General features: G+C 39.6%; 1 protein-coding gene across 1 annotated transcript in view; it reads left to right on the top strand.

The window, feature by feature from the left end:
- Positions 1 to 14575, top strand: part of vstm2la (V-set and transmembrane domain containing 2 like a) — a 65519-nt gene that overhangs the window by 46996 nt on the left and 3948 nt on the right. Inside the window, exons 2-3 of the mRNA XM_084366260.1 lie at positions 10044 to 10213; positions 11422 to 11466. Coding sequence (XP_084222386.1) covers positions 10044 to 10213; positions 11422 to 11466 — 215 coding nt within the window. The remainder of the gene's footprint in view (positions 1 to 10043; positions 10214 to 11421; positions 11467 to 14575) is intronic.

The raw sequence follows: 14575 nt of genomic DNA, 5'->3' as shown, positions 1-14575 counted from the left end.
AGATTTGATTGAATCCCTTTTTGTTGAAGTGTCCTTCAAAAAGATTAAACTCCCACCTGCTCTCGCTGAGCCTGACCTCTGACCTCCTAGTGGAGAAGAGCATGAGGAAAGTGAGTTCCCCTCCATGATATATATGGATTTTTTCCCCCTATAATACAGCATTGATCCCACCTGGGTTATATAATATGCCCCGGGTTTTCTGTGGTGACTTTAAAATGGGCTCCAAGTGCAATTGAAACTTTATAAAAATCAATCTGATGGCTCCGTTTGTACCCAGTCCTCATCAAATGCACTGTATACACTATGCATCGCCTAATGAACAGCATTGAGATTCAGAAGCTGCTGCCACTGTTCAGTTTACCTTTTAGCCACTTAGTAGACTTAGAATAAATGCAAACACGATAGATTTTCACCTTTTACCGTTGTGACTACAAATATATTTACATTTACATACATTAAAGCCGTCCATTAGGGACCATTAAATGAATTAGCATTGTAATGAAAATACATTTCTATTTAGCAGAAGTGTAATTGAACAACACAGCAATATATACCCTTCTCTTTCTCACAGTGGAACAATGGCTGCACATACATCAGCCTAATTAGCATTATAATAGCCGGTGAGTCACACCGGGCTGTAGCCACTTCCTCGGCTGTTATGAAGCCATTTCAAGAAGCTGAAAAGCTCTTGAGAGTGCTGTATGCGGCCCGATGCACCGCCAGCCATCTCACACTCACAGTGAACAGCATTGACATTCAGAGGCTGATGCCGCCGGCTGCCTCGTCACGCACCTGGCGGCTTCTATTTTGCAACAAATGCAGGAAGTGGAAGTAAGCATATGTTAATTTTCAACTTGTCAACCCATGATCTGAGTGCTAATACTGTGGCAGGTGTTGAGAGAAGGTTAAATCATGTCATGACCTCCGCTCATTGATCATGATTAGGCCACCAAGCAACATATGAACAAGATGTTTCTTCTTTTTATATCAGTTTGATATTTTTTTACTGTGTTGTCCACTGGATTTGTGTCATTAAGATTTAATTTATGTCAATGTCAAAAAAGGTCCAATGTTTTTATCCTCCCTGTCAACAACCAGTTCTCAGTCATATTGCAGTGAAGCAGCTGTGCAGTGGTAGGCTTCTGTGGCCTGGCATTTACAAAGGTTATTTATTTATTTACCAACAGGACATTCCCCTCGCAATAATGAAAGTTACACTGCTGACCATAGAAACCGTGAAAATGAAATGTATACCTACTGTCTTGATGTTTTTTGGATAGCGGTCATGTTCAGTTGTTATTTAAATACTATTGGGTATGTATTTGGTATGTATGAGACTGCATTTTAACCATACGCATGGCTCAGAAAACTAATCCTGGAATGTTCTTCCAGCTGTGAGTACAAACTAATATTACCAATACTAACCAATAACGTTAATGATGGCTCTGTTCCATTTAGCCTGCCAGTAAAACATCAATGCAAAATACAGGGACATGTAGATATAATTCAAAAACTGAATCAGCTGAATAACAGAAGAAGCTGGCAGACACACACATATTTAAAGAGGTCATATTATGCTAATTTTCAGGTCCATACTTTTATTTGGGGGGGTCCTAGCAGAATAGGTTTACATACTTAAATTTTCAAGAAAACACATTATTCAGAGGCAGAGTATGGTGTGGTCTAAAATAACGCCACTACAACAATAGCAACTGTATGTCTGCTGACTGACTATTTTATAATATACATATAAAAATATATCTTTATATAAAGCCTGTTACATAGTGACGCACATAAGTTACGGAAGTAAAGGCTTGAATCGAAACCAGGCGTTTCAGGCAGTGTTCTCTGTGGGAGAGAGTAACTCCCTTTGGTGTGGACTCTGGGCTTTTTCACTTTGCAGACCTTTTTACATGCACAAAAATGCTACATACTGTAACACAATAAAGGAAAGGCAACAACCCAAAAAGCATCATATGACCTCTTTAATATATTAACACTCATTTATGTCCCCTTTACAAACAAGATGCATCCATCTCAAAGAATGTCCTATATGTTGGCACTGATGTTAAGCAATACATCCACTAGAGTTCAGCTTAGAGTCAGGAATTTCTGACAAAAACAAACATGGTGACAGTGGAGGAGGATATGATAATGGACCTGTTAAGAAAGAGGCAAATGGCAGTGTTGTAGATGGCTGTTTTCTGAGGCCATTAAATACAAATCGACATGTGAACAAAGAGTTCTTTTCACTTTACCAATGAGAGAAATTGTAAGTTCTAGTACTTTAAGATGTCCGCCAGTGTACAAACTTCCTCATCATGTCTTACGGTCATCTTGCTTGAGATATTGGCTACTCCACACCCTATTATATCCGATGGTACTGCTCCGTTTTGGCCCCCATCCATAAGCTTTGTACAAGTATGCAAGCACAAGTATGGACAAAGTGAAGGCAGAGTACAGACAGAAGGTTCCGTCTGTATATGTATATATACACAGCGTTGAGCATAAATCAGCCTTTAGTGCCTTAAACCACTGTCTACTTATACATCTAGACAACATGGAGCAACATTATTGTTCATTTGGAGTTGTGTTTCTCTCCAACTAATGAAAGTCAGTCCAATATTCACTCTCATTATATCTCCATTTTGGTTTCTAACACGTCCACAGGAAAACATCTGACTCTTCAGCTGATAGATGTTCCAGTTTCCTCAGCAGCCAGCTGCTATGTTTGTCTGTTGTTTGGTGCTGGGCAGGTAGATACAGTGGATTAATTTTTACTGAGTCCAGCTGCCTGCTGCAGTTGGAAACAAAGTTAATGGCTGTGAAACTGAATCATACAGGAAATTAGCTTCCATAAGACCAAAACAATGAGCTAAAAGAGGCTGAAACGCTCTAATACTTGAGAGAAACTTTGGAAACCGACTATAATCCAAAGTGTACGTCACACACAGATTTTGGTACTTTTTTTTTGGACTGATGATGGTGCAGATGGCGTCAAATGGTTGGTCCTTTAATGAAGTTTGTTGCCTAAATCTGTGGGCTACATTTCTGTTGTTTCTTCTGATACTAGAATGCCCGACTGTGAGAGCATGGAACAGGCTGTCAACTGCATGTGATGCCGCTGAAGCTAAAGTTAAAGGTTTTCCTTCGCTCTGTAATAATTCTTTGTGTTCATCACTATGCCTGAACCCTTTCTTATTAGACAGAATCATTTGAGTGTAGCTATGAAAATAAAAATATCGATTAATGGTGCTTTAAAGTTATTAATTACACTGTTGTTAGACAAGACAAACTACTCAGTCCATAATGCATTGATTTGTCTGTCTGCTGCCGCAAATATTCCCTCCCACTTATTAAACTTGTGTGCACTCTGTAAAGTGCATCACTATTTGGAGGAAAAAAACTTTTATGATTTTTATCCATTAAATTATCATACTGAAAGATTGGCATTTAAAAAAAAAGTGTCATCCAAAGGTAGGCCTCTTTCTTTAAGCCTTTTATATGTGTAAACAAGCTATTAAATGGAGAAAAGTGGAAGTTTCATCTGGAATGAGCACCACGCCACAAAGAAACATCTCCTGCTCGGCTTTTATCACAGCTGTAATTACCACATTCCATTTCTCTAAGAAACAAACGATAAGAGTCGTCCCTGCTGCACCCGCCCACAGCTATCTGCTGCCTCACACATTGTGTCCCCCTCTTTCTGTCTCACACACACACACACGCACACACACACACACACACACAGTCCCGTATTAATTCCTCCCTTTATTCTAGGGATATATTAGTCTCTCACAAACACACAGAGCCACAGCATCAGTCTTATAAACACCAGCCTGCTCATTAATTCAATCTCTGATTATGATTTATTTTCTCGGTCGTCGCACAAACACACACTGAGTCTCTTTTTCTTAGTCTCATCACTATTTCTCTCATACTCATTTCTCCGTCCGTCGCCCCTTCCTCCATCCTCCCGTGGTAAATGGTTTGACACGGAGTCCGACTTGGCTGCTGCACTGTAGCTTTCGAGCGCTGATTTGCAGCAATCGCCCGAGTGCCTTCTACTGTTTATCTTGGAGATAATGATAATGCTTCAGGGTGGGCAGACCCAACTCATCGCAGCCTTTTATGGCCTCGACAAATGACAGTGTGGAGATTACAGATGACTATTACAAAGAGATACAGCATTAATAGGAACATTTTTGTATCGTTCTTACACCAGAATCAATGGAATATGGATTTACGGAGCAGCAGAAGACAATAATTACATCTAAAGTACTAATCTGTGAGATTTTCCTTTAATTCGTCACCATTTTTACAGTAAACGTATTAGATATGTGCTGAAATGATTGAAATTAAGAAAAATAGACCAAGAAACAGCTCTTCATATGATCCGATTAGCATCTGCTGTCTGGATATTGTAAATTGCTCAGTGACAATTACCTCCTTTACATTATAATGAACTGCCGATGACTATCACATTTCCCTGTGGTCTCTAAATATGTGAGGCATTAGGTGAAATGTGCATGGATTTTGCATTGTGGGCTTCACAGCTAAGTGGGAAAAGACGGATTATCATTGCTGAGAGCAACTTCAAAGGCTCTATCTCTTACACAGCAGTTTTTTTTACATCAGAGCTTTGAATATTATCAACAAGAAGAGGGGCTGTGGGCATTGTTGCCGGCTCCGGCTGCGTAATGTCAAATCGATACCTGGTGCGTTTCAGGTTTCACAAATGAAAAATACAAGCAGATTTGATCAATGTACAAGAGGGATGTATGACTTGAGGCTTGTACTGCTCTCATAACACAAGACAGATCCATAGCGCAGACTCAGTCGAGGTTAATCTATGAACCCAGATGAATATCGGCACTTAGCTGGTGCAAGTTTGACTCACTGGCATTGACTGAATAAGCCAGACGAATCTATAAGCAGGGGTCCTTGGTGAAAGTTATGAATTTTTGAAGTTCGCAGAAGGACTCGCTTTTGAACAGCTCAGTAATTAAAAACACACAAAACCTTCTGAAGTGTTGTTCTTCTGTGTGGGTAGAGCAGATGAATGGTAGATAAACTTCAATGACATCACACAGCAGATCTTACTTTAAGGAAGCAGCAAACCACAAGGTGCTGATTTCAGTTTGAAATCAAACTCTTCATCTGTGACACAGGATTTCCCCAGAGGGAGAACTCATCTGATCTACTTGTTTCAAGGGGAATTACTGCATGACAGCTGGAAAATATTGTGACAGCCACAGTATTGAAGGTGCAGCTCCTAGTATTCTCGTGAGGTGTCGTATGGAGTTAATAATAAGTGAATCATTTCATTCACCTTTATATGATAGAGGTTCACCATGGCGTTTCCTTTTCATTAAACCAGGATGAGTCATCAACATTTTTAATGATTTTCCAGGAAGTTACAAATTCTAAAATACCATTAAAACACCTTCAGAGCAGCTTTTTATTGACGTTGTCAGGCCTAACACTGGTTATACAACACTGGACACAAGGATGACCAGATGAGATGTTCACAGCCATCATTATTTAATCTTTTATTAGGCTATAACTCATCAAATTGGGACAAACAAGACCAGATTTGGGACGACTGCTCATAATTCAGGACTAGTCAACATGCTGCCCACTGTGGTTAAGGTACAGTAGCCAAGATGGGCCAATCCAGGAAGCTAATGTGATAAGATTGCTGCTGTTGTAGGGCAGTGGCGTAATCCAGATGTACCAAAACACTTAGGAAAGGAAAACAGAAGGTGTTTTTACAAGTGTTTTTTCTCAGTGGTTTAATCACAAACGTTAAACAAGAGGAATGTTTGTTAAAAAATTCTTATCTCTTGATCCATTTGCTAACAGAGCTGTCGAAAACATTACAGTATTTTCCATACTGGTTAAAAACCAGGAAAATGTAGTTTAAGGAAACATTATACGCTGAGCAAGACCGTGAGATATGAAGCTCCAGAAAAAGCCAGTAAATGAATCTTGAGTGGATTTTTAGTCATGATATTTTGACCATTTATGATTCTAACATGAGAATGAAATTTCATGCTCGAGAAGTTTTTACAGCAAATGGCTCAGGAAATAAAGAAATGTTTGCTCTGCCATTATCTAGCAATCGCCACCTCTTTAGCGATAGTTACATGTTCTCAATTTAGGTGTAAAAATGAGAAGAAAAATAGCACTCACATTCCTAAAATGTCCTCATGTGTGAAATAATGACCTGCCAAGCGCCACTAAAAAGCCAAGGCTCGCTTTCAATTTGACAGGTGGTTTGATGTGGATGATGAAGAAAAAAAATATCTGGCTGAAAATCTGCCTGTTATGTTGCAGAAAGATATAAAAGTGAAAGGGGAATTCAAGTTTTGCAAGTTAGAGGATTTTCTGGTTCTGCAGAGCTCACTGATCAGAGCACGTCACGTATAAGCTGCCAAATTTAGAGGATCCAAAACATTCAGTACGCTGGTGATACTGTAAGACGATTTAGCTAACAGTGTCCACAAAATGATGATTTACCATCCAGCTCGAGCCTTTCCGAGTCTGATCACTGTTCAGCACTGAGACACCCTGAAACACAGCTGTCACTCCAGATATGTCCCAGTTAAAGGGCTGGACCCTCTGAGTCCCCCCTCTGTTTTCAACAGTCCCAACTGATGGACAACTACAAATTGTGCATCATACTGACGATTAACAGTTCACGTGTTCATGTTACCATTTGACATTACAGGCTTGTGATTAACAACATATTTCTGCCTGACTTCAACTATTTTTCCCTGCTATGACTTTTCATTGGTACAATTGTGATTGTATTAACCAGTGATTGAAGAAGCCTTGAGTCGCCTCAAGTGTCACTCTACTCACTGTTTTGATGACGTAACAGAAGCAGAAAATAAATGACTTGAATTTGGAATTTAAAGACTCAGGACATGACTTGACTTGAGACATGATGACTTGAATGATTTGGCTGTGTTCATTAGATTATTTCCCTGTTTAAAAGTGATGGGTAGGGACGTTTTTATTTAAGAAATTCAGTCAATTTGTTTTTTTGTTTGATTACATATATTTCAGTGATTGTCAGTTATAATACTAATACAATTCATTGTCATACTTTTTGAACTGGTTACATAAATTGGCCAATAATATCATTATTAGACACTGATACCTTGTCCTCTCTCTTTATGAAGAGCTGCAGGTACGACAGCAGAATCTTTAGGAGAGGACTTGACTTGCCTTAACTAAGAACGTGACTTGCCCAAGAAAAATGACTCGGGACTCACTTGAGACTTGGACCAAGTCACGTCTGATGTTAATTCACAATTTTTTCTTCCTAAAAGCTGCTACGAGGAACTTTCATTTGTTGTAAACTCTGGCGGTCCCTGTGGACAGAAGTGGTATGAGCACCACTGGATCCAGTCATAAAGATCTTGATCTGAGTGAAAGAAAGATGCAGTAATTGTCTCTATTTGTGGCTATATAAGATTAATAACTGTATTATGATGATAGCGAAACATGTAGAGGCATCAGTATTAAATTGAGATGTTTTACTAACTAGTTAAAATGCCCTCTAGTATGTTTTATTTTATTCTTGTCTTTTTTTTTTTTTCAATTTTTTCACTTTTTTTCAAAAGTGGTGTAAAAGTTGATTTCCAGGTAGAATTGAAGCGTCTTAAATGTGTCTTTCTAAAGCTTGCTTATAATACTATAATCAATCCAAGTCAGACATGTAAATTATTGAGAGGCTAAGAAAACTAACATACAGACATAAGCACTGCAGCAAAAAATACAGTATGATGCGCTGGTGTCTTTTTATAGGTATTGTTTAACGTGAGTAGATTAAACTTTCCTTCTTTATGAATGCTCCTGCATATTCATGAGTAAAGGAGATTTATGACTCCCTTTAAACTCATATCCATGGTTCCCTGGTGCATTGTGAGGATGACAGCTGCTCTGATGGCTTTCATTTTAATGGTATTCTGCAGCTTTGTGGAGACAAAAGTGATCAAAATGTGGGTTTAAATTTAGCTCCTGCTGCACCTGAATCTAACACTAACACTGTTCACGTCTGGTATCAGCAGCAAATTATAGAACGCTTGTGAATGCACCGTTAGAGTAACAGCATGCTGTACAACATACAGTACTTTTAGTATTTTTTAAGGAGTTTGTTGAATATGAAGCTGTAATGTTTGCTATGAGGGGTCACCAGTGTCAGACTAAAATTACTCAATTATAAGTTTCTTGTTCAACTTCTAACGAGGTTAAGAGTCTCGAGATTTCTTTGCTGCTGCTTCTTTATTACCTCTTTTGTAGGCTTTGCAATCGGCCCTTTGTGGCCACAAAATTGAGGTGCGTGTGTGCCAAACCTTGAATCTCATGCTGTTCCCTGCTTCATTGCTTGTTTTTACATTCTTTTAGGGGAAATGGGACATTTTTCTAGCCAAACTAGAATCAATGGAAAACTTTTTCCATCGATCCATCCATCCATCCATCTGCTGTCACTTATCCGGGGAGGGTCGTGATGGCAGCTCGCTAAGCAAGGCGGTCCAGACGTCTGTCTCCTCAGCAACATTTTCCTGCTCCTCCTGGGGGATGTAGAATCGTAGCAGGCTCTTGGTCTACCCTGGGGTCTCCTACCAGTTGGACGTGCCTGGAAATGTTTTAGAAGTTTTATTTTGCTGGTTTAGATGCCAGTGAAAGAAATACAATAAAAAATAGTTTTAGTTTGTTTTTCATCCAAACCCAGTGTGAAATAAAAGTGACAATTTCCCAGTGTAGGCACATTTGTTTAGGGTCCCTGGGCCCTAAATTCCACCACACTTGCATTGATCAACACTTTCAAACTGACACTAATATGATATGTAATAGTGATGATTGTTCCTGTAATTCAAGTACTCTTTGATGTTGTGTAGCTTCACAACATTACAGCTCCAGCCTTGTACAAATGGATTGATCCCTTTGCTCCATACCTATTTAGCCTTTCTATATTAACTTAGCACTGTAAAGGGCTCTTACAAATGCCGATGCAGACGCCTGCTCTGTGTTAGTCCTCCTGACCTCAAGGCAGCATTGGATACTTTGGCGTATTAATAGAATGAGAAACTTTATATCTCTTGATTTCAGTAACTTGACTAAAAGACACAGAACCTCCAGGTGTTCAGAATACTGCAACGAGGCTTTGACAAAAACTGGCAGTCAGGGTGAAAGTCCTCGTCACTGGTTGTCAGATATTTTATTTTCACATAACAAACTATTCCATTAATGGAATGTCCTCTTTTGATCAAAAGATGTCAACGGCAAACAAACCTTTCAACAACAATGACACGTTCTTTACAAGTTACAAAACAATCTACCAGAAAAGGAAACCGTCCACGAATGTTCCATTTCAGACATTGCTGTAGTACTGGCTGGGCTTGCAGGCAAAATTACAGTTGTTAAGAACACTTTGACATCTAACATTTTACTTTTATTATTTTCATTTGACATTTTACTTCACTTAAATTTAGCTTCTTGTCCTCGCTCTCACTCACACATACTCCAAATCCCCTTCTTCATCAGTCACACAGTCACTTATAATGTTGCTTAGCAGCTTGAAAATGCAACAGAGGAAGAACTCAGATAGGCTCGCTGTAATATTTTGCTAGTCATAATGTACAGTCAGGCTCTGATTAACTGCCCAAACTGATTTAACTGTTATATGATGCATTACCTGGTGGTCATCGCTGGATGATACATGATGTCACATTTTATGCTTTGAATCCCTTCTTATTTTGTGTTAAGAGCTACTAAAACAGTTTTTATGGGTTCAAGTGGTAAACCCTGTAAAGCATCATATATCAAGGCTATGGATCTGCTTCAAAGGATTCTGCACCTTGCCAAAAATACATATTTTTAGCAGAACATTAACTTCAAGTTAACGATTTTGGAAATCTGCTTTCACGAGGCTGAACCCAAAAATATTTTAATAGTTTTCTGTCTTTTCTCTTCGAATGCCACTGAGTAGACTTCATTCGTTGACCGTGTCTCCTTCTGTGTCTGTCCAGCCATGTTCACAGAGGTGCCTCATGATATGACTGCTCAGAGAGGTCAGGATGTGGAGATGGCCTGCTCCTTCAGAGGGGCGGGGATACCCTCGTATTCACTGGAGATCCAGTGGTGGTACATCAGGAACCATCTCGACTGGACGGACAGACAGCCCTGGACAACCAATGAAGTAGGTTCATAACAGCCTTCAGCCTTCTGATGTGATTGAGTGAGCCTTTATGCAATGTTTGTAAATTGATTCTGGGCATTAGTTTAAAGGACAGTTATGATCCCAAACAACTTTTTTTTTTAAGTTTGGGCCATAATTACAACTGACATTAACAACACTGACCTCTTAAACTGAGGAAACTGGCAACATTAATACCCAAATTTTCCAAAGGAAGTGTGGACATGATCCACCGTACTCTGACTCTGATTGGCCTGTACTCATTGCCTTCATTGCTTGGGCATGAGGAGTAAGATTGGTCAGGGTAGGCAGTCAGAGGCTGAGTGGGGAGAGTCATGCCTTCGCCATCCAAGGAAACATGGGACTTTCTGGTTAAACTCTGATCTAAAGTCCTTACCATAGTTGTGGAGCACACACTTTTCCTGTGCAATCAGGAATCATTACCAACATTTTGGTGCGCTCACTTCAGTTTTATTTCAAAGTTGAGTGATTTAGATTATCAGGCAAAACTGTTTACAACTTTAATGATTGTCTGACCATTTTGTGTTTCTTACCCTTTGCTGAATACAGTGTGATCACAATCAATTACAAGATGGCCAAAATACAAGTTACACATTTTAATGAACTAAACCAAATAATTTCACCTTTAACTTCTATGTATACCTTTGAAGGTGCATTAATGAATGTATGTTGATGAATGTTTGGCCATTAGGGGGCAGAGAATAGTCAAATCAAGCAGATCAAGATTAAGTGTTAATCGTTAATGCGTAACTTTCATATCGAGCACTTACAGAGCAACGTTAGCATTCATTTTAAATCAGGTTTCCTGTTATCAAAGATAAATCCAATAATAACTCTTATTTTGACTCTGTTTCAAGAGAGGAAGCAGAGTGAGGAAAATGAGCTAAGAGAGAAATATTACAGTAAATAGATGTAAAATGAAACTAAAACAAACCGAAAAGCTGGAAGAGCTGCACAATTTGAAGATCCATTGTCAATTAAATCAATCCAGCGTGTTGTTGTCGAGTGTCAAATACTTTATTACGAATGTGTCTGTGGATGTAAGAACGCATGTCTGCCAGTGTGTCCAGGTAGATATATTGACAAATCATGGTTATAACCCCAGTGAAATGTTATCTGGCTGTAATAATGAATGGTTTAAGATATTACGATGAAACCCTGTCACTCATGTTTGCTTGTTTGTTTCCCAGGTGGCTCCTGAAGAGGAGATGCCAAAGGATGCTACAAAGATAAGCGTGAGTTAACCACTCTCTGCTTTCATTCTCTGAGAAAAACTCAGTGTTATATGAAGAAATGAGGCACAAAAGCCTTGTGATTACATTTAAATTTCTTGTTCCGGATGATTCGCAGATGTTGTACTTACGCTGTACAACACACACGGATGTGATTCTCACTCAGTGCAGCGAGCGCTCCGGCGGACATCAACACGTTCGCTTCATCCTTGATGGGTTTGTAGAATCACAGTGTCAGCCAGAGAGCAGGCAGCGCTGGTGCTGGTGGGTGGTTAAGTGTCCTCTTGAGGGGGCACGGCCTGCACTGAATCATCTTCAGATTCTCATAAACGCCCCTGCACCTTTATGACTGCAACACAAAATCCAAATAATAAACCGGGAAGGGGACAGGCTGGGAAGTCAGCAGAACTTTTAATATCTCCTCTGGTATCCATGATACTTACTCACCCAGGCGAGCACTTTCCTACAACAAGCAGGGAGGGCCTTTTACTGAGGGAGACACCACGATCATGTAGTGGCTCAAGAACACGTTTGGGCTTTTTCCTGCTTAGTAACTTCAGAAGTGAACTGCACATTACCTGCATGCAAAGATAAAGATGTGTAAAGATTAGGGCTGCAACTAACAATTATTTTATTTATCACTAATTTACTGATTATTTCTAAGATAAGTTGATTAATTGTTGTGGGGCCCGCGGTCCAATAAGCTAATATCGGACACTTTTGCTTGTAAAATGACTGAAACGATTAGCCGATTATCAAAATAGGAGGCAACTAATTTTCCTTTACTCGACTAATCAATCAGTTGACTAATCTCTGCGGCTCTAGTAAAGATGCAGTATATTTACATTGTTATTCAGAAACACACACAAAAACATAAGGCTGCTCTGCTTCCTCCCAAGAGGCTAGCTGCTGCTGATTCGCTGTAATAACACACCAGCTGTGGTTTGGGTGACTGAGTGCATGTATGTGTGTGTTTGTGTGTGGGTGGAGCCGAACACTGCAGGCTCTACAGCTGGATAATCATTATGAGCTTTCTGTATATAATGTGTGCTGGCCCTCATCCACATCGTCAAAGAAAAACATGGTGTCGACATATGCAGACACAAATTGATTAATGCTGCTACCACACAGCGTAAAGTGTTAGGCCTTGACATACAGTCACACACATACATGCAGGGACTCTCTGCGCCACACATACCTCCACTGGCGTCACAGGGAGGAAGGTTGCTCATAAACAAAGTCATATTTATATCTGGGTGCGTCACATCTCATGATGTGCTCAGGCTCCCACCATCTCGACAATGCTGCTCTGTGAACTTGCAAAGCTTTTACCTCTAAGATGTCGTCTCTTGTACTTTCAAGGCCACAAATAGAATTTGTTAAGCAGCACCTTTGTCTGAGTGCGTGTGAGTGGGAGTGATCGACTCAGAGTGTATCAAGGCTACAGAACAGAAGTGATTTCAGCGACACATCAGTGCTGTAGCTCTCATATTTTATTACTACCACTTCATGTATATGTATATCTATATGCTCATAAGTTAATTCTTCTAATTAAACACAGCAAAGCCGGCTTTATGATCGGCACCCATAAACCTTCTATGTGCATTTAAACAGATAATCACTATACAGTTGTTCAGTGGGTGATAACTGGCAAGTGCATTTATTTTGTGTTGCACTCAATTTGCATGCAAGCAGGATATTAATACCATTAAGGGTCCAGTGTGTAGGATTTATGAGGATCTATTGGCAAAAATTAAATATTATATACATAATTATGTTTTCGTTTTTTTTTTTTTAATCACCTGAAAGAAAAGAACCGTTGTTGTTTTGTTGCCTTCGAATGAGCCTTTTATACCTACAGAGGGAGGGAGTCGTCTTCCACACAGTCTGCCATGTTTCTACAGTAGCCCAGAATGGACAAACCAAACAACCTTTTAACGTTTTTAGCGGCCACTGTAGGTTTTCCTCAGGCTTGTGGAGTTAACAGAATACATGTAGCGGGATTACGTAGTTAGGATGCAAAAAACAGTAACTGTGTTCTGTTAAGTTGCAGGAAAAAAGATGTAATTAGATTACAGATATTTACTTTATTGATATTTCTTTTCTCTAGTCTTTATTTGCATATGTTTGATATTGAGGTAATCCAAAGGTAACTGAAAATACGTTGAATTACCTTAATATTGTGATACTTGGATTACGTTACTGACTACATGTTTCAACAGGTAATTAGTAACTGTATTGACATTGATTGATATTTGACATTGATATTTTTAAAGGAGCCCTCCAAACCCTGGTTCTCCTACACAGGTGGAGGAGGAGAGTGAAGGGAGGGGTATTCAGTTGCTTGCAATCTCCAACCTCACTGCGAGAAGCAGCTGAATCCTACGCTCTGATTAATACAATTATTCCCTTTCTTGCCACGAGTTAGATGAGAAGATTGACACGACTCCAACTGGAGCCAGTGGAGAGTTAGCTTAGCCCAGCATAAAGACCGTTAACAGAGGGGCAAACCACTAGCTACCACTTCTTTAATCCATTCGAAATTCAAAATGTAATATTCATAGCATCAACAGCTTGTTTCTGTTTGCAGTTGGAGCTGGAAATGACTTCATACCTAAGTTGACTGCGTTCCAGTACAAGTTGTAAAAACCAGTTCTAGTCTGGTAAGCCATTGTTAGTCCACAGATAGACTTTGGACAGTACTGTGAGTAAGACTGCTGCAGCATATTCTACAGATTCATGGTTCACGGCGAGGTGCATCTGACTTTCCGAGTTGGAAATCTGACTTCAGGCGCTCCCACAGTTGAAATTGCCAACTCGAAACTCAGAAATTCCAGCTTCCCAGTTGAGATGGAACGCCTACCCTCAATGTGATGACTTGGGTTTAACAAAGTTTTCTAAGGTAACATGTTATTCGGGGAACCTTCCTGGTGGAGACTTTGTTTCAGGTGTCAGATGATTTTTAGGACTCTAAGTCATGGCACAAATATGAAATCCTGTGATTTAGGTACAGTGAAATAAAGATCTGTGAGAAAAGTAAGACAGGCAAAGAGGTAAAAAGAGCTGTGATATATTTAACAATGTCCACTGTGGCTGCAAGCAAGCCTGTGGT

The sequence above is a fragment of the Pagrus pagrus genome, assembly GCF_965226575.1.
Source record: "Pagrus pagrus genome assembly, chromosome: 11".
NCBI classification, from domain to species: Eukaryota; Metazoa; Chordata; class Actinopteri; order Spariformes; family Sparidae; genus Pagrus; species Pagrus pagrus.
This window is presented reverse-complemented; position numbering and strand designations above follow the sequence as displayed.